General features: G+C 34.0%; 3 protein-coding genes across 3 annotated transcripts; 1 reads left to right on the top strand and 2 right to left on the bottom strand.

Annotated features, from left to right (window-relative positions):
- Positions 1374-5938, top strand: LOC104714806 (long chain acyl-CoA synthetase 3). Its single transcript, XM_010432273.2, has 17 exons — positions 1374-1685; positions 2305-2368; positions 2462-2551; positions 2668-2724; positions 2879-2927; positions 3028-3104; positions 3296-3335; positions 3428-3522; positions 3599-3766; positions 3858-3968; positions 4052-4139; positions 4213-4279; positions 4365-4440; positions 4531-5034; positions 5107-5289; positions 5374-5493; positions 5661-5938. Exons 1-17 carry the CDS (start codon positions 1531-1533, stop codon positions 5697-5699), a joined length of 1983 nt encoding a protein of 660 aa, XP_010430575.1. The 5' UTR covers positions 1374-1530; the 3' UTR covers positions 5700-5938.
- Positions 7955-11981, bottom strand: LOC104714805 (endoglucanase 6-like). Its single transcript, XM_010432272.1, has 8 exons — positions 11678-11981; positions 11237-11449; positions 10930-11130; positions 10015-10104; positions 9757-9921; positions 9022-9655; positions 8864-8932; positions 7955-8778 (listed from the first exon to the last, which is right to left on the bottom strand). The coding sequence occupies exons 1-8, from the start codon at positions 11867-11869 to the stop codon at positions 8486-8488; spliced, it is 1857 nt and encodes a 618-aa protein (XP_010430574.1). The 5' UTR covers positions 11870-11981; the 3' UTR covers positions 7955-8485.
- LOC104714804 lies at positions 21996-24000 on the bottom strand. Its single transcript, XM_010432271.2, has 4 exons — positions 23791-24000; positions 23316-23712; positions 23083-23210; positions 21996-22732 (listed from the first exon to the last, which is right to left on the bottom strand). Exons 1-4 carry the CDS (start codon positions 23851-23853, stop codon positions 22232-22234), a joined length of 1089 nt encoding a protein of 362 aa, XP_010430573.1. The 5' UTR covers positions 23854-24000; the 3' UTR covers positions 21996-22231.

Raw genomic sequence — 27533 nt, 5'->3', positions numbered from 1 at the left:
CAAAAGAACCTGGTAATTTAGGAATTCCATTTAAACATTCTGTTAATTTTTCTTATATATAGTACTGAATTACTAATTAAGAGGTCTAGCTGGATCGGATTATTAGAAATATGTGAGCATGTACACCATTAACTAATTGATCCAATGTTTACAGTATATCCTAAAAGAAGTAGAACAATGATAAAAAGATCCAGTATATATATATATATGAAAGTTTCCACATTTTTATTTTTATTTTATTTTAATCAATTATTTTTACAATTAATTTTTCTTTATTTTTTTTAATTATAAAACTAAACTGTTTTAAAGAATTTATTATATTTCTTCTTTTTGGTTGGTCCAACTATATTGGTTCTGTCAATTGATTAAAATATAAATAGATAAAAAAATCTAATAATAATAATACTATAAGCTTTTTATTGAAGGGAAAAAGTAAAACAAGATATAAATTACTTATAAATATACTATCACCCCAATATGGAGGACTGGTCAGCAACCCTCGTGTCTATCAAATCATTTTTGGTTTTCCTCTTTATAACATTCACACGCCATTTTTAAATTTGTATCTCTAGTTGCTCTGCACCTTTAAAAATCAACGAACGATCAAAACACATAAAAGACACAGATACGCAAAAGTAATGGCGACGAGTCGATACATCATAGAGGTTGAGAAGGGAAAGGAAGGTGTTGATGGAGGAACTCCATCTGTCGGTCCGGTTTACCGGAGTATCTACGCTAAAGATGGTTTTCCTGAACCGGCCGATGATCTCGTCAGTGCATGNATGTCATATATTGGCCTCTATAATATTCGGATAGCAATATAATCTTACTGTTCTATGAAAGTCAAATCTCAATATTAATTATAAGCGACGACCTTGCACTTGTGTGCTGTCAAAAGAACCTGGTAATTTAGGAATTCCATTTAAACATTCTGTTAATTTTTCTTATATATAGTACTGAATTACTAATTAAGAGGTCTAGCTGGATCGGATTATTAGAAATATGTGAGCATGTACACCATTAACTAATTGATCCAATGTTTACAGTATATCCTAAAAGAAGTAGAACAATGATAAAAAGATCCAGTATATATATATATATGAAAGTTTCCACATTTTTATTTTTATTTTATTTTAATCAATTATTTTTACAATTAATTTTTCTTTATTTTTTTTAATTATAAAACTAAACTGTTTTAAAGAATTTATTATATTTCTTCTTTTTGGTTGGTCCAACTATATTGGTTCTGTCAATTGATTAAAATATAAATAGATAAAAAAATCTAATAATAATAATACTATAAGCTTTTTATTGAAGGGAAAAAGTAAAACAAGATATAAATTACTTATAAATATACTATCACCCCAATATGGAGGACTGGTCAGCAACCCTCGTGTCTATCAAATCATTTTTGGTTTTCCTCTTTATAACATTCACACGCCATTTTTAAATTTGTATCTCTAGTTGCTCTGCACCTTTAAAAATCAACGAACGATCAAAACACATAAAAGACACAGATACGCAAAAGTAATGGCGACGAGTCGATACATCATAGAGGTTGAGAAGGGAAAGGAAGGTGTTGATGGAGGAACTCCATCTGTCGGTCCGGTTTACCGGAGTATCTACGCTAAAGATGGTTTTCCTGAACCGGCCGATGATCTCGTCAGTGCATGGGATATTTTCCGGTTAGATATATATCTCTTACTTTTTGTTCTCGATCGTCTTACAAATTAATTAAGAGAGAAACTATATCAAACTATATCTTCACTAATTTTTATTCATAAATTTTATTTTTTCTGATTAATGGAGTTTATTGGATTATAATTCACTAATGAATAGTGATTTTTTTTGTGTGTTTGTTTCTTTTTTTTTTTTTGTAAACGTTGTTTCTAGGCTGTCTTTTCGTGGGTTCCAAGCTTTTCATATTGCTGAAAAAATATGGAGGAAAGAGTACTTTGCGTTTGGGGAGGTTTTAATTTGCTTGATTTTTGTAAATGAACAAAAATATGTGAAAGTTCAACAATTCAACATTTGATATTTTGTTCGTTTTTGTTTTAGAATAGTCAAATTATTGCAACGGCGACTATGATTATTTTTTTACTTGACTTTCATATGAAGATCCGAGAGCAACCATCAATGAATGCAATTGTCTTGAAATGATTTCATTGCATCTAAGATCTGAGAACTTATCCAAGAACTGTTGCTTTATTCCGTGCCTCTCTGTTCATGGCTATTAATAACAAAAGGACATTATTGATTGTGTAACCTCTTATGTGAATGCTATATGTTTTGAATATTATACAGTCTGTCTGTGGAGAAGTCTCCAAATAATCCTATGCTTGGTCGTAGAGAAATCGTTGATGGAAAAGTAAGTAATCAGCAACTTAATTATTATTATTATCCAACTTAACCAGAAATTAATTAGTAACACAATTTGTTTGTTTTTTTTTATTGAGTACAGGCTGGGAAATATGTATGGCAAACCTACAAAGAAGTATATGATGTAGTGATCAAGCTTGGAAACTCTATCAGAACTATTGGAGTTGGAAAAGTAATTAGTGTTCTAAACACATTATTGTTTTTGATTTAGCACCAAAGATAGTGAAATTTCATCTAAGATTTTCAACAGTATGTATATTAATTACAATTAAATGATTGGTGGAGCAGGGAGAAAAGTGCGGTATTTATGGTGCCAACAGTCCTGAATGGATCATAAGCATGGAGGTAATATGAGCGTCAACATCATATTTTGATTACCATAAATTATAGTATATGGTATTGGTGATGAATTATATATACCACCTTTTCCACGTTCACTACTTTTAATCATTTAAAGTATTTCTCGAATTTTCATCTTTTATTTATTTATTTATTTCAGGCTTGCAATGCTCATGGACTCTACTGTGTACCTTTATATGACACTCTAGGTGTGTAATGTAACATTTGTCTTTTCTATGGATTATTTATTTTCAGATATAATTGAAGTCATGTATGTATAATAGTTTGGATTGATGATGCATTTAATAGGTGCTGGAGCAATAGAGTTCATCATTTGTCATGCTGAGGTCTCACTTGCTTTTTCTGAGGAGAAAAAGATCTCTGAGGTAAATCTTATCAGAGACAAATGTTATGCAATTTGTAATTATATGTGAAATTGTTCTTGATCATTAGCTTAATGTTATGTTTCAATTCAAGACTAACTTGACGTTGAGTGGACTGACTTATATTACTTTGCCTCTTACTGCAAATATATGGGCTTTCTAACCACTAAATCAACGTTCTTTTTATGTTTCAGTTATTAAAGACAGCTCCAAATTCAACTAAATATTTGAAGAGTAAGTAAGCTATTATTCTTTTGTTTGATTGTAATTAATAAAAATGTCCAGTGAATGAAACAAGTTCTGTTTTATTTTTCTTCTTGCAACAGATATTGTGAGCTTTGGTGAGGTTACAAGTGAGCAAAGAGCAGAAGCTGAGAGACTTGGATTAACAATATACTCATGGGACCAATTCTTGAAGCTAGTAAGAGAATCATATTTGTATTCTACTATAAGTAACATCATATATAACAATTTAAATCCTGAACATATAAATGTAGGGTGAGGGTAAAGAATATGAATTACCAGAGAAGAAAAGAAACGATGTTTGCACCATCATGTATACAAGTGGAACAACTGGTGATCCTAAAGGAGTCTTGCTTACAAATGAGAGCATTATTCATCTCCTTGAAGGTGTTAGAAAATTGCTTAAAACTATCAATGAAGAGGTAACTTATTCTTGTTTACATCATCACACTACTCCAAGAATACATCATTATACTAATAAATTTCTTGTTTCTATTGTGGAAAATGTTACAGTTAACCAGTAAAGATGTTTACCTATCATATCTACCTCTGGCTCATATCTTCGATCGTGTGATTGAGGAGCTGTTTATTTATGAAGCAGCCTCTATCGGATTCTGGCGAGGGGTAAGTTACATCAGGATCTGTTTGTTTTGTCTATAGAATCTGTTCATAAGAGGCTAATAATTCATAATCTGTTTCTTCATCAGGATGTGAAGATATTGATAGAAGACATTGCTGCATTAAAACCGACTGTTTTCTGCGCTGTTCCTCGCGTGCTAGAGAGAATATACAACGGTGAATACTTTGCAAGACTAGTTAAAAATATATTTTGAATGAATTCTTCTCAACTGTTTATATTAATTTTCAGGTCTTCAGCAGAAACTTTCTGATGGTGGACTCATAAAGAAGACATTATTCAACTTTGCATTTAACCAGTAAGTGTATCATATTTAGATCAGAATCCACAGTTTTAGAAAATTTTAATCTCTGTTTCTAAAACCTTTTTGGTAACTTGAACAGCAAACAAAAAAACATGGAGAAAGGAAAGACTCATACACAAGCATCTCCTCTTGCTGACAAAGTTGTATTTAAAAAGGTGACATTAAACTCTACACTCTCTGGATCCTGAACCTTTGGATTGTTAGAACTAAACCAAATCTTGAACGATTGAACAAAACTGTTTTAGGTTAAAGAAGGATTGGGAGGAAACGTGCGTCTGATCCTCTCAGGAGCAGCTCCTCTTGCAGCTCACATTGAATCTTTCCTTCGAGTTGTCGCATGTGCTCATGTTTTGCAAGGATACGGTCTAACAGAGAGTTGTGGTGGGACATTTGTGTCAATTCCAAATGAGCTTGCAATGCTTGGAACGGTTGGTCCACCCGTTCCAAACGTTGACATAAGGCTCGAGTCAGTTCCAGAGATGGGTTACGACGCTCTTGCAAGCAAGCCGCGTGGAGAGGTTTGCATCAGAGGAAAGACATTGTTCTCAGGATATTACAAACGTGAAGATCTCACTCAAGAAGTCCTCATTGATGGATGGCTTCACACTGGTGATGTTGGTGAGTGGCAACCAGATGGAGCCTTGAAAATCATCGACCGTAAGAAGAACATCTTTAAACTCTCACAAGGAGAATACGTTGCGGTTGAGAACCTGGAGAACATTTATAGCCACGTAGCCGCCATTGAATCGGTATTAGTTGAGAAGATAACTATAATATACCGTTAAATAAGAATTTTTAACTAACTAATGAACATTGTGCAGATATGGGTATATGGAAACAGCTATGAGTCTTACTTAGTGGCTGTGGTATGTCCAAGCCAGATACAGATCGAACATTGGGCTAAAGAACACAATGTTTCAGGAGATTTTGAGTCTATCTGTCAAAACCCAAAGACTAAAGAGTTTATACTTGGAGAATTCAACAGAGTAGCCAAAGACAAGAAGGTTAAAATATAATAGTTGTTCATTAATCTTCTTAATACTTGTTTGTTTTTTAACTAATAAAATTTTGGGTATTTTGCCTTACAGCTGAAGGGATTTGAGCTGATCAAAGGTGTTCATCTGGACACAGTCCCATTTGACATGGAAAGAGATCTCATCACACCTTCTTACAAGAAGAAAAGGCCTCAGCTTCTCAAGTACTATCAGGTAAATTCAAAGTCTCATCCCTTTATTTTCACATTACAGCACATTCAAGGCTACATAGTTACAACCTTAAATTACCTCTTTGGCTTGATGATGTTTTGGTGTCTGCATAATCGAATTATGTATCTTAACCTAAAAACCGCTTACTCTAGCTGTTCTTCTCTACGCAGAAAGAGATCGATGAAATGTATAACAAGGCAAAGAAGTGAAGCTTCTATACTCTGTTCCGCAGCCAGAGTGTGAAGAAAGGAAGTTGTTGGACAATTCTCAGGCTTAGTCTTTTTTCTTTTCTTTTTTTTTTGCTTGCTTGTAAGCAAAGAAATATGCATGTCTTATTTTGTAGTTAACATTCTCCTCATGTTTTGTGTATTTGTATTTCCATTGTATCTGTGTGTATAAGCCACAATGTATATAATTTTCAAGTTATTTATAATTACATTTACTGATATATCCTCGACTCATTGGTAAATAGATAGATTCGGTGTAACTAACTACTTACAACATTGAAGAAAATATAAACAACTTGGGGAAAAACGTTATAAGTGATGATCTACTACAACACATTGTAGAAAAGAGAGGTCTTCTTTGATATCTTTGTCCAAAGTTGGATAATATATGGAAACACCGAGATAACGCGCGTTGGAAGCGATAAACACATAAGTCAACATGTTTAGTTCCGCTCCGAGACATAACGCATCTGTGCCGAGCAAGTCGATATCATTGCCGTTGGCTTTTGATGCATGGCAGCGATCTTTGATCGGAGGGCTGGAACGGCTTCACGCATAATGCCATAAGACCATCAATACTGGCAGTAACGCTCATCGTTACTCAAAATAATATATTTTAATTATTTTAATTAAATATTATTATATATTTAAATCATAAATGTGTAAAAAGAAAATTGACCAATCATACATTGGCTTATGTAAGAGGAACGATTCTTAAAATACTTCCTAGAGAATCGCTTCTCACTTTTTTGTTTGCTTTTTGATTATTATTCTATTTTTAATTATGAGTATCTTTAAGAGTATCGATGACTAATAATGCTCTAATGACTCCTATCTTGGTCACCACGTGGTCTTTCGGGTCCACTAAACCAGAAATGTTCGGCGAAGGAAGAGCGACGATGTCAACGCCGGTTGAGTTTACGAACTTTGACTGTAATCGTATTTAATCACTCGGTTTAACTATTTCAGTTTAATCACTCGGTTTAGCTATTTAATTGTATTTCAATTTCGGTTTAATCATTTGGTTTAGCTATTTAATTGTGTTTCGCCGGTTTAGCAAAACACTATATGTAACCTTTTCTCCCATTAGCGAGAGAATCAATGAAATAAACAATTTCTCAAAATTCCTAAATCGTTTTTGCATATGCGTTTTTGTAATTCTTTTTGTTGTTGATGGATATGGGTTTATATTAATCGATTATTCAATTTTGTTTTATATTGATTTGGAATCGATTTGGTCATATCTCTGATCTTTGGATTCAAAATCCATTGCTGATTTCGAATCCAAAGATCATGACTAACAAAGAGAATCATATTTTCACAATCTAGGTAAGAAGGAAACTTCAAGATGTTTGGTGTTTGTGAACATTTCGTCGGACCAAATTTGTACGATCGATTGCTCATCTTTTCTAGTTTTGCAGCGAGAGTGAATTTAATATTTCTAAAAAGGTGATACATTAGGTCCACCAAGTCACTAACAATTTAACATCAAAATTTTGATTTATCTTCTTCAAATGCGACCTAAAGACGATTTCAACGTTGAACTGGTTTTCAGCTTGATTGCGTTTTTTGATTACTTCGTTGAGACTGAGACCGAGTAAATAATTCAAATTCATTCATCTGTTAATTTTCTGAGAACAACTGTTCTTCAATCTTATTTTAACTAATCTTATTTTATAATTCTAATTCATCTTTTTACATGCTTCAAGTCCTACAAGTCAGCTCTGCTCCAGCCATCCAGCCACCAGCCACTAGCCATCCAGAAGAAGACACCATAACCATTGTCAAAGGACAAGAGCACCGACAAGAGCACCGACAAGAGCACCAAGAAGAGCACCAACAAGAGCACCTCTCAGTCTGAATACATTGTGTGAATAAAGTTCTTAGTGTGTATATGTATATATCTAATTTTCAAGTTTCTTATAATTACATTTACAGAGTATATCCTCGACTCATTGGTAAATAGATTTGGTGTAATTAACTACTTAATTAGTAGTTAACGACCTTGTAGGAAAATATAAACAACTTGGGGAAAAACGTTACAAGTGATGATCAATTTCTTAAGTCAAATTTGCTGATATGTGTCAAAGTTTAACAACCTTTAGAAGACGAATAAATCATGTCATAAGATATTTGTATATACATTTTAATTGAGGAAAGGTTCAGAGTTGTTGGTATATATCACTAACTTTCACAGTCATTTGTATGTATGTATGTGTAGAAGACAAATAAATACCTAACATAAGTTGATTGCCACCAAATCACATTTCATTAAAGACTGTTGTTGAGTTTTACAACTGCCATAGACCCACCAAAAAAAGATAAACACAAAAGGACAAAGACACAGACATGTTTTTTGAGCTACAAGGAATTGAAAAAACAATCCTTGCAATATCTCACAAGACCCCTTTTATAAGAGAAGGAAGATCTCACAAACACTATCTCTCTGTCTCTCTCTAATCTTCCTCACTCTCTCTCTTCACTATATATATATATATAAATAAATATTTATATATGAATTTTGAAAGCATTGAACTTGGAGGAGAAAGAGGATGAGCACTTTCACTCTTCTTTAATTTTTTGAAGAGTCTTCACATGTCTCTTCACACCTTTCTTCAACCCCTTCTTTCAACCCTTCTATATTCACCCAGAGAAACCCAAAAGTAAAAATGAAGATAAAAGACGAAACCAGAGGGAAAACCAAAGACTTTCTTCCTTCTTCTCACGACCTATACACACTGATTCCTTTGAGTGTAGTTGTAGTTTGGTCAAGCCAAAGTGTAGCTTGATACTGCGACATTGGCCGGTGATGTTGAGTGAATGTAGACGAACTCTAAGGATTTCCCGGATGGCAATGAGTGCATCCAAGCGGGTAGACCGAACGAATTGCCTGATCTCGAGAGCCCCCAGATTGGTCCATGGAGATTCTTGATCGAAAGGTTGAGACTTTTCAGAGGTCTAGAAGATTTGTTAATCACAGTTGTTGAGTATCTGTAGTAAGTCCTTCCCTTTGAGACACATGAACCAGTTACCTTCTGAACTATAGCCACTGGACCAGAAGCTGTACAACAAGTAAACAACAGAGTCAAGCCGCTGTTCAAATAGACACTCATAGACTCACATGTAGCCAAAAGAAAGAAGCATACCTCGGACTGGAGTAGTCACTCTTGGTTTACGAATAGGCATTGGTCTTCGGACAACAGGAGCAGGAACCGCTGCAGGGACGCAACCAAAAATAAATTAAGCAAACTACTTTTGATTTCCAAACTTCAATCTCAGGGACATTGCAATTTCAGACACAAACCTGGAAGAAACTGGCTATAACCGGAATGACCACTGCTGAGACGAGCAAGAACACCAAGGAGTGGTGCATTGTTGTAAGTAGCAGGCTCAGTCTGCTCATAGTTATCTCTCCTGTCAGCGAAATTGTCGTAAGCATCAGGACCGCCGACAATAGCACCAGTGAGAAGGTTCGGATCACTGCCTTTACGGCTGAACCAGGTGGCATATCCACCTCGGCATGTGACAAATGTGTGGTCGACCTTGACAGAGACAATGGAGGAGCCTCTGTGGTGAACTCTCTGAGGGAAATTGTTACCATAGCCAACCATGTAGCTGGTTGCTCTTGGGTTATCTCCAAGAATATAATCAACCTGGGATTTAGCAAACGAAAGAAGCTGGGAAGGAGCGACGATTCCAGCGGAACATCTCAAGTTGCTTCGAGAAGAAGTAAGGTAATCAGAGTAAACCGTGGTCAAGAAGGAAGCACTTGTGACAAACTGCATATTGTTCCAACGTTGTCTGAAAATCAAACCACCTGGAGTCTTCTGAATGTTCCTGGAGCCTTTACCCAACAACGAACACATAAAGAAATCAGCTTTGTCCTTAAACCTCCTGAACACAGGCGCGTGACGTCCTGCTTTGCCTTGCATCAAAAACTGTCCCAAAAAAAGAAGATAAAACCCGGTTTAGAATCAAACCAAAAAATTGTCTTCAAACCGGTTAAACTACAAAATTTTGGGTTGTTGTGCTAACTAACCTTGGCAACAAGGGTTTGAACACCAGCGTACTTAACGTCCCAACCGAACTCAGTCATGGACCAACCGGTTCCACCCATGGCGTCACCGTTGCGACCGAGGTAGTCCAAGTAGAACTGATTGTTAGAAGCCTGGTATAGCCACGCAGCTGCCCACAATAACTCGTCCTGATCGTTGAGAAACAAATTCAGACATCAGACAAATTTGTTAAAGCAACTTAAATTATCAAATCTCAGATTACAAAATCTATCGGATCTTACATTGTAACCACTGACGGATCGGTAGTATTTTTGGGCAATGGTGATACTGCTGTCGTATTTGCCTCTGTATTTGTCGGCGAAATCAAACAACTGTAACCCAATACAAAAAATAAACAAAGGAATTAGGGTGGCAAATCCGTTATAAAACACTGGAGACAAGGTTAGTTTTGTAGTGGTAGATTCGTGGTATTGATCTAGAAGAGAGGTTAATTTTGGGAAAGTTGTTACAAGTATGGGGCACCGACAGCCCAAGGCACGTGCGTAGTTTTAAAAAAAAAAACAAAAAAAAATGAGAAAATGGAAATATTTAAGATCAACGGCTGAAATCAATTACAAGATCTGTAAAACAAGGTCACACAGACAACACAAAAAACCCGTGATGGACGGAGAACGACGTCGTTCTTTTCCACCCTCTACAAAGAATCCATCTTTTTTACAGGGGTCCACTTACGGGATAGACGACACGACGCCGTCTATAATTTAAATTTAAATTCTACTAGTATAATATTTAAAAAGAGTTTTAATACAGTGTGTCACACTAGCTAAGCTAAACAAACTCCTGGGTGACTAATGTAATTTAAAGCAAAATCTCAGAGGATATTTCTATTTCAAAGCATTTTTTTTTTGTTTGTTTTGGGGTTGCAGTCAGAATAAAAACAAAGAATACAATTTCGGTTAAACTTAATTTTCAGATTTGTCATTATCAAATTACTATACATACTACTCGAAATAACGCCTAACGTGCGCGGAAAATGACATTTTTTAATTTTTCTAGTTTCTTTCTATTCTGCTGCAGTGCAATAAATATTAATGTGTTCTGCTTCTGCAGCAACTTCTTTAACGTAACTGCCTGTCAAGTAATTTAATTATGCTAACGTGCGCTTATTAAAGAGTAAAAAAAATGCGCCGAGTTACCTGATAGGCGTGGGTGAGTAGGAGCCTAGAGTAAACAGGGTTAGAGCGGCGGAAGACAATTGATGCAGCGGCCATGGCGGCTGCTGTTTCTCCGGCGAGATCCGACCCGGGATTACTCGGATCTATCCTGTATGCTTTACGGTCCGTCGTCATTTCTTCCGGTCTCTGCCAACAGTAATGGTCGGTGTTGCCATCTCCAACCTAACAAAAAAATCCAAATATAAATTATCACGTAAAAAATCAATATCAATTTTGTAATAATAATTAATATTTAATACTAATAAGCAATAGTATATAGAGAGAGTACCTCGCCGTAGAGGACGTTGGGCTCAGGATGGGCTTTGATGAAGTAATCAGTACCCCATTTAATGGCGTCAATGGAGTTCCCAAGCTCGCCGTTGGCTCGTAACTGATTCCCGTACTCAATCACGCTCCACGCCATCATCGTCACCGTGAACGCCATCGGGAGTCCGAATTTCACATTGTCTCCGGCGTCGTAGTAACCTCCCACTAGATTCACCTGATAATATACAAACATCAAGATTTTTTTTAGGTAACCGGACGAACACATGATAACAATGTCTTGAACGAAGAACAGATCTATTGTACAAAAAAAAAAAAAAAAAAAAGAGTTTNTGATTCTCGAAATATATAGGGTTAACGTGTCTGGTTTTAGATATGATGAACGGAGACAATGTCTTTATCAGAGAATACAAAATATAGAGAGAAGAGAGAAAGAGAGACGTACGCCGCTTGATTTGCCGTCGGTGAGACCGGAGTGAGAACGCCAGGTGACTCTCTGGTTACGAGGAAGAACACCAGATCTCTGAGCTTCGAAGAAGAGAAGACTCTTGGAAAGAGCTTGGCCGTAATCATGGCCGGAGAAAGCTACTGGAAAACAGAGAAGCAGCAGTAACAGAGCAGCAGCTACGGACCCCATCACTTTCTTTTGCTTTTTTAAAGAAGAGAAATGCCGGCGAGATTATCAGCTAAATAATAAGACTGAGAAAAAGTCGCCGGAGAAGGGAGAAGGGATTTGTGAAGACGAAGGGACGAGCTCAAGTGTGATATATAGTAGTAGCACTCTGAAAGCAGGAAGGTACCAAGCGACACTAATTTTTTTGACAGTTAGCTTTCATTTAATGATTTTTATTATTATTTTTATTATTATTTCCTTTTCATTCATTATTATGTTTTTTATTATTATTATCAGAGTGTGATTATTATTAAGTAGTTATTTAATTCGTTGGTCGAACTTTTGAAATGTACATTATCACCTATGTATACGTTTAAGACAATGATTTTCGTTTTTATAAGAAGAGGATTTAATTAGTTAATTAATCAGGTGGAAATTTATGTCTTCGGCATTAATTATTATAAATTAATTGCAAAAACAGTTATTATTCTTTTTTTTTTTCTTAAAGATGTAACGTGAATTGGTTTATTTTTTATATATAAAAAAAGGAACTCCTGAGAGAGTAATTACAAAAACATTATGGAAAAATAATGATTTATTTTTTTTTTTTAGAAAGAAAAGAAGAAAAATGAAAAGAACAAAGTCATGTGAGTGTTCCCATGAATCTTTACGTCTCTCTCTCTCTTTTCACATATAGGGGCGGCGAGGTGGTAAAATGAATGTGTTTACATTCACATAAAGTAATGGCCATATATACTACTGTCTAAAACTAGTTTGTTTTATATATTAGTGGTTAATTATTAATTAATAAGATTAATAGTAGTAGTTTAATACTACTATTATTATCGAGGCGTTATATGGTGAGTGTGAAGACGAGGAATAAAGGTGTGATTTTGCCCAACTGATTTTGTTCGCGTTTGTGTAAATTCTCCTTATTACCCCACTCCCCTTATCGTGAAGAACCTTGCACACTTCATTGCTAAATACTGTAGACAGTTTATATGGTTATACAGGAATCAACTACAAAAAAAAAAAAAAAAAAAAAGCTAGGTCCTCTTTTTGATAGAAACCTATACCAGTAGTATCATTTTAATAACTTTAAGACGCTTCATTTAGTTCTCAAAATACTAAGTTTGAACAGTTGTGAATTTTAGATGAAAATAAATTAGTAAGTTTGAAAAAAAAAATAGTGTAATTTGGTAGAATTTTTGGCTAAGATGAAACATAGATATAGAGACTGAGCAATGTTGATGTAAAATTGCTAAACAGAGAGAGAGAGAGAGAGAGAGAGTAACGTAAAAGATGACAATGGGAAAACACGTTGACGAGCAGCTTTGACATCTGGTTTTCTTCTGGCTTAACCATCTATCAAAGTGGGTTAACCCGACAAACCGACAACCGAACACTCTTCTCTTCTTCCCTTTTTTTTCTTTTTAATATTTTCAGTTTCCATCACCTCTTTCTTTATTTAATTCTTCCATCAATGACCACTAGTTACTACTTACTAGTACACCTTTTGATTCACATAAAGAAAACTCCATCCAACTCAAATTAAGCCATGTTGAAACAAACAAACACTCTTAAGGTGAGATTAGAATCAAATTATGTATCATTAATGCTTTATTTTGTTTTCTTTATAAGCTGATATATACAGTACTACTTAAATTGATTAGTGTGCCTTATATAACTACTACTGTAGTATGTTTTTAGTAAGTACTACCAACGTGTTATATAACTTATTAAACAAAGTGAAATTGTAATTGAACATTAGTATTATAAAAAGTAGTATTTTGAATTTAAGAGTAGTAGGGATATACGTACGTGGTTACAAGTAGTAGTAGTAGAAGAAGAAGAAAAGGACAAAAGAAGAGAAATTAAGGGAGGGAGTCAAAACGGACAAGCCTCCTTGTCAGATGGCTTTATTCGCCCAACCGCAATCAACGGTCTCCCGCCGAATCATTCTTTTTACTACTTTACCCCTCTCTCTCTCTTCTTCTTCTTTTTCCTAAGCTATCTCTCACAAATCTTCTCATTTTATTCTTTATTTATATTTTATTATAATGCAAATGCATTTTCTTTTTTATAAATGAGAAATTTCTTCAGGTTTTGCTTTTTTCTTCTTCTTTTGACCGTACATATATAATCTTATCTTTTTAGCTTCTTTAATCAGAGAAAATATAAGTTTTATCTTCTTCTTATCGTCTAAAAACTAGTAGTATAGTAATATACTAGTAGTATTTTTTTAACTGCGCTGCGCGGTTTGGAAAAGTAAACTGACACGACACGTATGAAGAAGAAGGTCAAAGAGGCAAAAAGCTCTCCGGTTTGACCGAGTTGTCGCCGGTTGTGTCACGGCCACGGCACCGTTCCACTCAGGTGATCGTATTTTTGGTAACGGGTCCCACTTGCTTTTGTACTTCCCAACCAATTAAAAACGTTTAATCCTTACAAACAACAGTAATAGTAATAAATAGGGAGAGCTTTTTAGTTTTCACAGTAATATGGGGGAAAAGAACACAAACGACCACTCGAACGAAGTTATAGTGCCTTTTCGTACGTGGCAAGATCTTACTCGGTGTCATCTCAGAGACTCCATCGACAATCAACAGTCAAACATCCCAAAACGAAAAAGCCATTGCCTATATATAATTAAGTAGTACTGTAATATCTTTGGGGCTGTAATCAATATTTAATCCCTGACTAATGTATATTTGAGAAACAATATGTTCCCATGGGAATGTCCTCAGATGACAAGATATATTGTTTTATTTGTTTGCATTCTTTTATCATTATTGATTACTATTATTAAAGGCTGGTATATTTAAAAAAAAAAACGTTAAAGAGAGTAAAACTTATTTACAATAGTCGACTGATTTGCTTTGTGCGTCTAAAACATAATTTTTTTGTTATTCTATTTGATTTCAATCAAAATTGGTTATTCTGAATACACAAACAAAGGGTCTTAAATTGACTTCTGGGATGATATCCATACAGTTTATCCATCGGTCGTATATACAAAGTAATTGATGTCTAGATCTAGAAACGATAAAACAATTAACTTTTGCTGTAGGTTTTAACTGAAGTGATATTAGTTTGCACTCAAACTCTATTTGTGTGAGTCTGTCTGATAGTTTTGTAGCTGCCAAACAGCAATTCTGAGTTGTATCAGTGGGAAAAAACAATCTGAGTTGTATCTTCAACTTAATTAGAAATGTGCATAACTACACATATAATAACGACCTGTCTGTCCATGATAATACGTAAAGCATACATTAGTACATGTCAAAAAATAATTTAGGCAAGTCAAATTGGAGAAGTCACTTCTGTTTTTTTCTTTTTTTCTTTTTTTTTGTTCTTACTATACTGCTGTTTTAGTAATTATACAAAATGCAAAACAAAAAACATTAGTCGTTAACTAGTTACATTTCTAATTTATTAGGTATGACATCTAATCTTTGAAATTACCATAGCTTGATATATGAGAACAATAACTTGTGGTAAGAAGAGTAATACTATCGATATTAAAAAACATTTCATAGAGTTTTGAGCTTACCGTTTGAAACAATATAATACACATCTTTACATTTTAATAGGCTGAAAACAAAATACTTATTTGACAACAAAAAATAATAAACTGTGGAATTTTGTCAATTGAAAATAATAGATAAATAGGTGGAATGTGAAAGCAATAAAAGCAACTTATTGAACGATATATATATATAGTAATAAAATTTAAATTTATTTCCAGTATGTAAATAGATTAGATAGCATATAGTGATAACTTTTATTACTACTTTATTAGGTTTGACATTCACGAATGCTATCAAAAGTCATGGTGCGGAGTGGGAAATATTATATTTCGACCACTTCGAATATAAACAAAGTCATAATTTCCAACTATAATACACACATATTTTCTCTCTGATTTGAATTAGGTGATAGCATAACGGTAACCAGTATGAACTATATATTATTAAGTTACAAATTCTGACCTTCTGAGTAGCTTAATAAACTAAATCGTATCACATGTTCCCAATGTAACAATATCAAGAGTTCTTGTTAAGACAACTGTTTTGAACCCATGTGTGTTTTGAACCGCGAAATTCAAATTAATTAACTAATAGACAATTGTTTTAAATGAAAAATCTCTATAATAGACACGCAGAAATTTTGGGTGTTCACACACATGTACTTGTTATGGGATTAACAGATAGCAAGTGATTGAAAATGGTTTAAGCTAGATCACCTATAAGAAACTACTTTAGTATGCATGGTATCTTCTGATCGTGACCCTCCTTTTCGAGATGTCGCTCCTTCTTGCGAAAGCCATGTAAATCATTAGGGTTTAAGCATTGAACCAAAACCATACTTAAATAGAATTCTAAACCAACTCACATATCGATTCTCTAGTCCGAATTAACATGGTTTTTTACGACTTGATGAGATCACTTGATATACCATCACCAAATGCATTAATAGTTTATAGATCGATGTAATGAAAAACGATACTAATTAAGAGGTCCCCAGCTATACGGGCATATTAACCCGCATGCAAGCAACACCAAATGATCAAATTATTGGGGGAAGACAAATAATTACATTACTTACTAAATAACCATTTCTTTTAGCGATTTGAAAAAGAGAAAAAAAAAAAGTGATACAACAATACACTAAAAAAAATAAAATTTTAGGTGAGAGAGGACGGACTTTTGAGAGCCCGACAAGACTTCACACGTGCGAAGTAAAAGACACGTGTCCCTACTAAAGATCTCTTTACGATTTTGATGTTTGTTTCTCTTACATTTTGCCCATTTCCCCTAACCAAACCCATATCAGAATATTCTCAAGCTTAGGCAAAGTGTCTATAGACTAATCAAATATAAACCAGATTTTGTAGCATACGATATATTGAAAAACCACATGTGGATTACCCCTTTTTATATCTTGACTACCACGTAAAAGCTTTTTTTACATTTCAAAGGGTTACAATGATTGTTCATGCGCAGAACTAATTTCCTACCCGTATCTTATTGTGTGCACAATAACTTTATCGGTAAACCTTATCAATACATTAACGAACATGATTGTCCTGTAGTAGAGGGCTTTGGACGCGTTCAATTTGGATAGTTAAAACTTAAAAGTAGCTGTCTAAAAATGTTTCGTGCGTTTGAAACGCCCCAAACGCAATAAATATCTATAGTTTTGGTAATAACAATGGGGGTCCAAGTGTTTAATGGCAGCAGGTCCCTTAGGTTTTAAGGCTTTTATCTTCCAGCTTTTCTCCATCCATGATCTGCGGGGAACTCATTCCTAGAAATTTCTCGTTCGTTATTTTTTTTTCAATCTTTTTAAAGTACTACTACTACAAAAGTAAGTATAACTATGCTCATATAGATGTAGACGTGTATATATATATTTGAATTACACTTCCCACATAACTAATAATTAATAATCATATACTTATGGGATTAAATTTTTGTAAATGATTTAGGGGCTTTAAAGGTTTGTAGGTTTTATTTAATGACTTGATCATTCTAAAAATCTGTGATAGTGTCATACCGCAGCAGACCGGTTGTATACCTAATTTTGTCCATATTACCGAATATCTAACACCTTTTAAAAGAAAAAGAAAAAAAATTGAAAGAAAGCTAGATACAATCACATGTTTCCACCAAGTATATATGTCAAAAATAATCCAAAAAAGAGGTTATGATTTCCGCGATTGAAGCATGGACTACGTATCGTATCATAATTCAAATGTCACTCACTTGTATTGTTTAGAAATATATACTTTATTTTCTTATGATTGCATTGTAAAAAAAAATCCACTATTCAATTGAAAAACACATATAAGTACAAGTTGCGCTGATGAGCGTATTTCAAGGTGGATTATATATGTATAAGAATAGATTAGTACTACGTGAACAATGAGCCAATCACGGAAACAAATATCACTATCTTTCTCGTTCCCCACCTATTCCTATCTTCTTTTTGTTACGGCTTTTTATAATTACAGTATTTGTTATGTTTTTGTATGGAACTTAGGTTGTTATTAACGCAAAGTCTGCACTTACTATTATTTCCCCCCTTTGCCATTTATTCTTTTGGTCAATTGATTATTGAAGTTACAAAACAATGGGAACTCACAATCTCTTTTCACACACCTACAACGGACGTTCTGGGTACTCGGTTTAAAGTTTTTTACCGAGAATCATAGTTTACATAGTACTGAAAAGGACTAAGCTACATAGTACTGAAATGTTCAATCCGAAGCTTCCTCATAGGCTCATAGCTGTAGTATTTCCAGTCCACATCGACCTCCATTAGTTCACTCGAACAGACTAACAAACATAATATAAAAAACAATACTAACTATATTTTTTAGAACTATAGGTCCGCATGGTAACCGCGGATTTAGTAATGCGAGAAAAAAAATTTACTAATGCGGTATGGTTTAACTGTAAGTCGTGTGGGACAAATGTATTTGCGGGACAAATGCAGTTATTCCAAAATAAACGGTACAAAATAATGTTTGATTGGTGAAAAAACAATAAGCGGTGCATAATACATATTATAGTTACACATTATAAACAAATATATTATATTAATATAATTATAAATGTAAATTTATTTTTTATTGTTAGTGAAATAGTTTTCATTTTTATTTATAATTGATGAACTTTAAAAACCAAAGTTTTAATCATGTAAAATTTTGTGTATTAAATAATGAAGAAATACATCTTTTAGAAATAATTTTATTATAGAAGAAACTATAGTGTACTTGTAAAACTGTTAAGTCTAGTTAACATAGATATGATACATTTTAAATGACATAACTTTAAATATATTTTGATTAAAACTGACTTAAGTTTTTTGGATCTGTTTTTCTATATTATAAGTGATTATTTTGTAATTTGTGAAAAATAATGAAGTAATATTTTTTTATAAAATTTAGCAACATTTAAAATAATATTATTTTATATTTACTTTATATGGAAACTATAATTTCCTTTTAAATTTGTTAATTTTAGTTAATATATATGCTATAATTTAATCAATTTTTTTTTTGTCAAAAAAAGTTGACTATATTTTTTGTTTATTTAATAAATCTTTTGTTTCATAATTTGTGAAGAAATAACGAAGTAAATTATTATTTTTCAAAAAAAACACATTTGAAAAGTTAATTATTTATGAGAATCTTTAACTATGTAAATTAAAAAAACCACAACAGTATTTTTTTTTTTTTTAGAAAAACACAAATAACCTATTATTTTGTGATTGGTGACCTGAACTGCTTTTTCGTAAAAAAAATTTTGAATTCCGCAAATTAGAAAGTCACCATTCACTGCCTATATATCTTCTTATCAACAATATATATATATATATATATATATATGTTGTTTATTGCCATTAAATGTATCGGTTATACAAAATTGTAAATGTAAGTCATAAATTACTTTGTAACGTCATTATTTATATTATACATAACAGTCAATGTTCACATAATTTTGAGATTGAATAGAATGGAATGGACGGGGTATAAGATATACGATTGGTGATTTTCAAGACAAAATCTATATATAAAGAAAAATAATTCATTTTGGTATTTGTGATAAAGACATCCACAATTGCTTTGGCATAAATACATATCAAATCAGGATCTAAGGTGGGCACTACAAAGATTATATTAAAAGAATCAAAATGAATTGTTTTGGTCAGTACCCATAAGAATATACAAAAGAAATACTCTTTTATCAATTATTGACACAATATAAACTTAACTATATGCATTATACTGATGTTAGTGATCATGTAGTATTTTGTTGACTTTTGATTTTTTAACATGGGAGTATTTGGCTGACTTTTAGTGTTCGAAGAATCTTAAGTAAATTTACACTGGTTGGTTAATTTAATTTTGATCTTACGTTGACCTAGAAAGCTAAATACGTGCAAGATGATAGATTCTTTCTTTGCATGCTAATCATTTTCACTGATGCACTGTAAATGTACTGTAAATCACATAACAATAATAATAGTTGATCATAACATGCATGGATCACCGATAATCTTGTCAATAATAATTCATATGATTACATTACTAGCTGGTTCTGATAAATTATTATTATTATTTTTTTTTGGTTTAATGTGAAGATTAATTCTGATAAAATTGGCAGCATATTTATATAAATTTTAAGCTCAATTACTCGCTGACAACAATATTTGATCACTTCCTTGGTAAGTAAGGATAGCCTTAGCTACGTAAGGGGCTTTATTAACCAGCTCACGCAAGTTACCAAGGACGATTTGATGGTTTTCAGTTTGATTGAATTCTTTGATTACTTCGTTGAGACCGAGTAAGTAATTTAAATTCATCTGTTAATTTTCGGAGAACAACTATTTTTTAATCTTATTTTAACTCTTTTCTTGTAATTGTAGAGAGGAAGACACTCAGACCCAGTGTGCTGCTGACACTTAGACCCGTAAGACCTATTATTGAATAGAAAATATTACTTACTGGAACTTAGGTTGTTATTAACGCAAAGTCTGCACTTACTATTATTTTCCCCCCTTTGCCATTTATTCTTTTGGTCAATTGATTATTGAGGTTACAAAACAATGGGAACTCACAATCTCTTTTCACACACCTACAACAGACGTTCTAGACTCGGTTTAAAGTTTTTTTTTTTGGTTTAATGTGAAGATTAATTCTGACAAAATTGGCAGCATGTTTATATAAATTTTAAGCTCAATTACTCGCTGGCAACAATATTTGATCACTATTTCACATGACATTTTTTTCTCTTGAAATTGAAATCTCACATGACATTTTTTTTCCCGATGTATCAACAAAAAGTTATATAAACCGACATTATTGTCGCAAATTCGGCGAGTAATAAATTAATCTCACTGGTTACTTGGTTAGTAAATAGTTTAAATTAAAGCCACGAGAGAATCACTAATGCAATACAATATTATTACGAGAAACGAAACATGGACGGGTTTAGAAACGAGAATGCACGTGGACGCGTAGGGTAATCAAAGTGTGTCGGTCGGCTTAAAAATTCGATCGGTTATGTAATGTAAGTCGTTTGGAATTTACTGACCGACACTATCGCGAGATGACGAGAAACAAAACTCGAGGGGGGGTGTTCGATCTTGACCGTCGAATAATTGAAGGTCCCACGACCGCTGAGAGAGAGCCCATCGAACGTTCCATGTTCAGGCTTCAGCGAGACAACAAGGACTCGTGTCGAGTTCACAAGGCGAAGGAGAGATGTCTCTCTTGTGCACATGATCGCACGTGCCCACCTGCCAGCCGAATTTGTGGTCCCCGCCACGTGATCCTTGCGACGTCGTCGTTTAACCGTGCCACGTTGTGGTATCCGGCGGCGCGGCCTCACTTGTCACTTGTGAGTTGTGACGTTAACATTCCCCCGAAGGTTGTTTTGACCGTCTCTCTCGAGTCTTTGTAAACTATAGTATATATAAACGTTTCAGTTCAATTGTTTCGTTATGTTTCAAAAATATTGCGAAACATAAATGTGTAGGTAGGTTGTTAGATCTACTTTTCACATAATCTTCCACTAAAAGATATGTTCATGTCGATTTAATTAGATACATAACACCCTTCATTGTAATATGGACAAACGAACATGTAGTGATGAAATTGACAATTTGAAAGGCTGAGGTCATCTTTACAGGCCCAAATGCACATGGTTATATGAAGGCCATTAAAGCCCAGAAACGAGGAGCTCGTATATTCAAAGACAAGAGGACCCCACGGGAACTCGCAGACAAGCGACAAACTGATCTGTACGCATAACATACTAGTTATTACAGATGGGAATGATCTATTATACTTTATACTTGTATATATAGTACTCTTAGAATCAGTAAGATTGTCAACAAGAGATATCTGACCAACCACGAAGTCTCAAATTCTCTCGAGGAATTCACACCGTCTTTGGCGATGTTGGACATGATGACTGATTGGAATCAAGAAGAAAGTGTCTTAATTCTCCCCCATATCAAGAGTAGCAGCAGTAGTATGGTATCATCAAGACAAGTCTCATCACTCATATAACGAAACAGGAGAGAAATCTCTACTTCAGATCAACAGATGGATTGAATTCGCAGAAAGTAAGTAAGGTTACATTTTTCAGCCATCAATTTCAGAGTTTCAAATGACTCAATTTGCATGTTGTTCATATGAAAAGGAGTAAAAGAAACAGTTCTGAAAGGTACGTTTGGGTTTCTACTGTACCTAGTACTTACTAGTATACTACAAAAGAATAAGGAAAAATCTTTAAACGACAGAAACAAAACGCAATTCTGTTAAACAACTCTGTGGAATGGAATTGGAAACAAAGAGCAATCAGAGTGAAACTAATCTTTCCAACCTTCTTTACTGAGTCTTCTAGGAGCAAGCCCTCTTGAGGAGACACTCGGTGTCAGCGGCAACACGGGAGTATTCGGCTGTTCTTCGTCTCCATCTCCATTTTCATCGTCCCAATCATCTCCCCAGTTATTGTTCCACCCGTCATCACCACTTTCTTTATCAGATTTTGTCACCACCGCTGGGTTCGAGACTGGCAATTCCATATCGAGCCTCTGGTATTTGTTGTTTCCCCCTGACTTGTTCTTGCAAACATGAATGATCACTGGGATGACGACAAGGGAGAGAACGAGGAAGGAGATCATGATGACGACAATGAGTGTCCGCGGACGGATATTGAGGATTGAAGGACGAGAAACAGAAACTGTATCCTCGCTTTCTGTTTCATGCGCTACAGCCAAATCCTTTAGTTCAAGGCTGCAATGGCCTTTGCTCGATGTTAGTACAATGGCGCTATCGTTGGACCCTCCCTTCTTAATAGAAACTTTCACCTGCAAAAGTTTAAGCTTTATATACAGTACGAAGTAGCAACACCATCTCAATCTCAAACTAATAGCAAAATCAATCTATAAAAATCTAGTCTCCGGGTATAAAGTCTCCATGTCAAAACCATGCTGCTACTGACTAGGTTTTCTGTTGCAAACAAAACCAAATGCGCTATCTACTCAGCAAATGCACCACATAATATAAGACGAGTCAACTAACATTGAATCATATCTGATCAACCTTCAGGATTCAGATATATATACGTATGATCTTGACTCTGCTACAGAATCAAAGAGCCTAACAATAACAATGAAGAACACACACAGGAAGAGATATCTAAACATATAGGCATTACCTTTGTGTCTTCGTTTTGCAGGAGCTGAACACTGTTCTTCTCTAACCGGACAAAACCCGGAGCAGCTATAGTTACAAGCAAAGCCCTTTTGCCTTTGTTTTGGATTAAGAGTGAGAGATCAGGCGCATCTGCACAATAATGAGATGAAGCTCAATCCCGAGAACCAAAAAGACGTCAGTGAAAGACACAATAAGTATAGTCACACAGAGACAGAGATTGAAGAAAGGACTCACCGTTACCAGGAACTCGGAGACAAGCGACAAACTCATGTTCCTGATCAGTACACATATTAGATGGATCACATTCTTCACCATGAAACCCTTGTTTCTTCCTTGAAGAGTTGCTCACAGCCTCCTCCTCCTCCTCCTTAGTGGTTTCACTTCCATCACTCGCTACTTTCGCTTGCTCACTCTTACCACCACTAGTAGTAGTATCTCCACCATCAATCATCTTAGATCCATCACCCAAGAGTGTCTGTGTATCATCATCACTGGTCGAGTTTTTGGAATCATGTATCATACTCTTGGAATTAACAGTAACATTGTTAACAACAGACCCACCAACAAATCTAGTACTAGTATCCGTCAAATTGGAATCTACTTGTGCCTGATGATGATGATCTCCATTACCCTAATTTCAACAAATCATAAACCTCAGAGATTTCCCCCAAAACAAAATTCAAATTAGGGCTAATTTGAGTGGGCTTACCTTAGTAGTATCAACGACGAAAATCAAAGCTATACAGAGAAGCAAAACGAGATTCAACTCCATGTTTGAGACTCTCTACTTCAAAAACTCCATCTGAAACTCATCAATTTTCGCAAAAATCAACCTCTCTTGTTGTGTTGTTATCAATCGGATTCTTCCAAGGAAGACAAATGAGTCCGAGTAGAGCAGAGCCGAGAGAGACTTTTTTTTTGACTTATTAAAAACGCCGTCGTTTTGATTTTCATAAAATAGCTTTATCAAATTAATATCATATTGGGCCGTTTGAGATTAGGACGAAGTCTTAGCAATCAAAGCCCAGTTTAATAATATTAATTACTCTTTTTGACTCCAAACATTATAATTACGTGATATGTTATCATTATTTTGCTTTGCGGGCCTGTATGACTTTTTATTTTAATTCAAATTTACATTGCTGAACTATTATGTGGCACGGCACCACCATAATTCGAATCTTACAAGTTAATTTTTTCATATATACAAAAGAAGTTGCACAAATTATTCTTTTAGAAAGCACGAACCTTAATTATCAAACGTTTTACTTTATTTCAAAATAAAAGAAGGATGTCAATTAAGCGATTTAGTTTAAACTATTTATCGCATTTAACATTATACAACTAAACAGTTCTCATCCGAATACAACTGAACAATTCTCATCCAATTTAGTTTATACTGTTTATCGTGTTTAACATTATACTAATCATCTATTAGTATCACCAACAAAAAAAAAAAAAAAAAAAANGATCAAAACTGACCTACCACACCAAAGCATAGCAGAGACGAGAGATACTCTCTTTTTGACTTTAGCTCTCTCAGTTTCTTCCTTTCAAACCACACCATTTTCAGTTTTACTCACAACGCTACAGTTTTTATTTTCATTAAACACCGTTATCAAATTAATCAGGAGAATGATATAGTATCATATTGGGCCATTTGAGATTAGAACGAAGTCTTATCAATCAAAGCCCAGTTTAATATTAATTACTCTTTTTGACTCCAAAATTTATAATTACGTGATGATATGTTATGATTACTTTGCCCGGCTAAACAATCTTTGCGGGCCTGTATGACTTATTTAGTTCAAATTTACATTGGTGAACTTGTTGTGGACATGTCAATTTTTCTGTACCGCACTAATTGGATTATGAGGCACCGCCATAATTTGAATCTTACAAGTTATTTTTTCATATATAAAAAAATAGTTGCACAAATCACGAACCTTAATTATCAAACTGTAAAGCTGAGCAAACGGGTTTACTTTATTTCAAAATATCTACATATCAAAAAGAAGAATGTCAATTACGTAGTTTATTTTAAAATATTTATCGTGTTTAACATTATACAACCGAACAGTTCTCATCTGAATATATAAATTTTGTCACAAAAAATAAAAAATAAACATGAGTATAATTCGAATAATAGTTGAGAAGCAAATACCAACAGGAACGTACCAACTAGACAACTAATACCTGCATGGGAAGAAAAAAAATCTTTTTAAGAAAATTAAATAGGAAAAAAGTCAAAAGCTTCACTTGGCGTCGGTACTGAACTCGCCACCTGTCTCGTCAACGGACAAAGTCAACTTACCTTAATTATAGGGTAGTAGTGTTAGAATTTATAATCGGATAGGGCTTGCATGTTTAATTTTATTAACAACCTAAAAGAGAAGAGTATAATAAAATAAAAAGCTTTACGATGCATAGTCACGCTATAAAGTTTCAATAATGTTTTTGGGAGAAAAAAAAAAGTGTCAATTATTTGAAAGCAAAAGAAAAAAAAAAAATGAAAGAAGGTCAAACCGACCGGGTCCACGTCCAGCTCCATTCTATCTTAATTATTGAAGTTTTTGATTATGAATCAAATTATATTCTGTGGAGAACGAAGACTAAGTCAGCTATATGAAGTGATATAATCAAGTTCTTTGTTTATCACTTTGGTTATTTTAGATTCGCTATCCGACGTGGTATTTTTTGTTTCCTAAATAAATACACTCTCTTATCGACATAATATGTGCGTCTATCTAAATAGAAAAATCAATGCCTAATTAATTCGGTACATGTTGATAACACTTAATAGTTGACTATTTGTGAAATACGAAGATTTGATCTGGTCATACTACATATTAGTCATTTAGTCTATTACTGTCATAGGTGCATATGAAATATACGTTGTCTTTAGCATTTTCTTAGCTGTGTTTATTTACGTACGTAAGTATAATTGAAATCGAAAATAAGCTAAGAAGAAGACTAGTAGGTCCAAAAGAAGTGTGGCCATGTATATATATGCTTTAGAAAATTTCAAGGGTCTACTACCTTAGGGATAAAGAGGGGACCTCATACGTATATGAGCACACGTAGATTAGTACAGATAATATAGTAGCAAGGCGCAACATATGTTGAGTAGAAAAAAATAGATGTATTAATTATTTACGCAACCCACATCAATAATTAGGGAGAAATGTGTGAATATTGAAAATACATATATATTTCTCTCTTTTTTGGTTGTGTAAATTAAGATCGACAGATACTCATCCTTTATAATATATAGGATATAGCTAACATATTCATTAAACTAATTATATAGATACATATATATATATATATATGTTAAAAGTCTAATAGTGTTATGGTCCACCTAGCCGTCAAAGTAACGATATTCGTCATAATGTCTACTATCCGTTGAATAATGTCACATCTTTAACCCATACAATAGGATCTTAATAATACGCATATACGTGTCGTAATCGTAACATAAGTTATTATATGTATAAACAATATGTATGCGTTTGTGTAGTGCGGAATATGCATATTATATAACACATATATAATATATATTAATATATATGGCTTGCTCGGTAAATTAATTGCTCTCGATATACTTCGGAGAGTATTTAAATTTAGTACTCAATTCCCTATAAGTTGCAAAATACATACGTCAAAACCTTCAATTGGTAATCGTATGAGGTCCACAACTTTTAACGTAGATGTAGCTAGGTAGGTTTATTTACATAGTTGAACTTTTTTTTTTTTTGTCATCTGTTGTTATTATTGATAATAAACATAAAACCATACATGAAGTACAAACTTAAGCCGGTGGAAAACAAAGATATCCCCGGAGTCTAAAGCCCAAAAGAGGGAGTCTAAAGCCGACGGACAATAGATAAGTCCTCGGAAACAACTTAAAATACTAAATAGAGAAATTGAAGGCCAAAATCAAAATAGACCGAACCCAACAACTAAGAACAGAGGCATAATACCAATAATAACAAAGACAAACACTAAGTCTAAACAAACAAATCGATCACATCTTCTGAAGTTTCTGCGAATGAGTTGTACCAATGTAGCCCACGGCCAAAGCATCGATCAACAACTGCTTCCTCCTATCACAATGAGAGATGATCTCTCCAAACTAGAAAACAAACTTCATAACCTGACAAGCAAAAGTCTAATTCAGAACTTCAATACACTTTCAGATGTGGCGATTGAAACGTCAATGAACGCCTAGATAGAAGCCATAGCATGCAAACCGACATCCTCCAGATTCGGAAACGCAAAGACAAGGAGCAAAACAAAACCACTTCGATGAGCTTCAAATTCAGGAACCGAAGCGACACTCATCTACAGAGGTTACCATCACCATCAACTTCCACCTAAGAGTAGAAGGATCTGAAGCAGAGAGCCAAGTATAAACTTCACACAAAAGAACCTCTACTTAGAACAGAGTCG

Source organism: Camelina sativa, chromosome 9 (assembly GCF_000633955.1).
Source record: "Camelina sativa cultivar DH55 chromosome 9, Cs, whole genome shotgun sequence".
In the NCBI taxonomy this organism is placed as follows: domain Eukaryota; kingdom Viridiplantae; phylum Streptophyta; class Magnoliopsida; order Brassicales; family Brassicaceae; genus Camelina; species Camelina sativa.
The sequence above is the reverse complement of the archived record's forward strand: the minus strand, read 5'-3'. Positions and strand labels throughout refer to the sequence as shown.

What these genes read in the sequence shown, in the direction of transcription:
- LOC104714806 (XM_010432273.2), top strand. Translation starts at nt 1,531, where the DNA reads ATGGCGACGAGTCGATACATCATAGAGGTTGAGAAGGGAAAGGAAGGT. An exon ending in ACCTTTATATGACACTCTAG is followed by an intron (nt 2,928 to 3,027) that starts GTGTGTAATGTA and finishes TGCATTTAATAG; the next exon opens with GTGCTGGAGCAATAGAGTTC. An exon ending in CTATCGGATTCTGGCGAGGG is followed by an intron (nt 3,969 to 4,051) that starts GTAAGTTACATC and finishes TTTCTTCATCAG; the next exon opens with GATGTGAAGATATTGATAGA.
- LOC104714805 (XM_010432272.1), bottom strand. Translation starts at nt 11,869, where the DNA reads ATGGGGTCCGTAGCTGCTGCTCTGTTACTGCTGCTTCTCTGTTTTCCA. An exon ending in CCAACGTCCTCTACGGCGAG is followed by an intron (nt 11,131 to 11,236) that starts GTACTCTCTCTA and finishes TTTTTTTGTTAG; the next exon opens with GTTGGAGATGGCAACACCGA. An exon ending in AGTGACTACTCCAGTCCGAG is followed by an intron (nt 8,779 to 8,863) that starts GTATGCTTCTTT and finishes CTTGTTGTACAG; the next exon opens with CTTCTGGTCCAGTGGCTATA.
- LOC104714804 (XM_010432271.2), bottom strand. Translation starts at nt 23,853, where the DNA reads ATGGAGTTGAATCTCGTTTTGCTTCTCTGTATAGCTTTGATTTTCGTC. An exon ending in TCTCCGAGTTCCTGGTAACG is followed by an intron (nt 23,211 to 23,315) that starts GTGAGTCCTTTC and finishes ATTATTGTGCAG; the next exon opens with ATGCGCCTGATCTCTCACTC. An exon ending in TGCAAAACGAAGACACAAAG is followed by an intron (nt 22,733 to 23,082) that starts GTAATGCCTATA and finishes AAACTTTTGCAG; the next exon opens with GTGAAAGTTTCTATTAAGAA.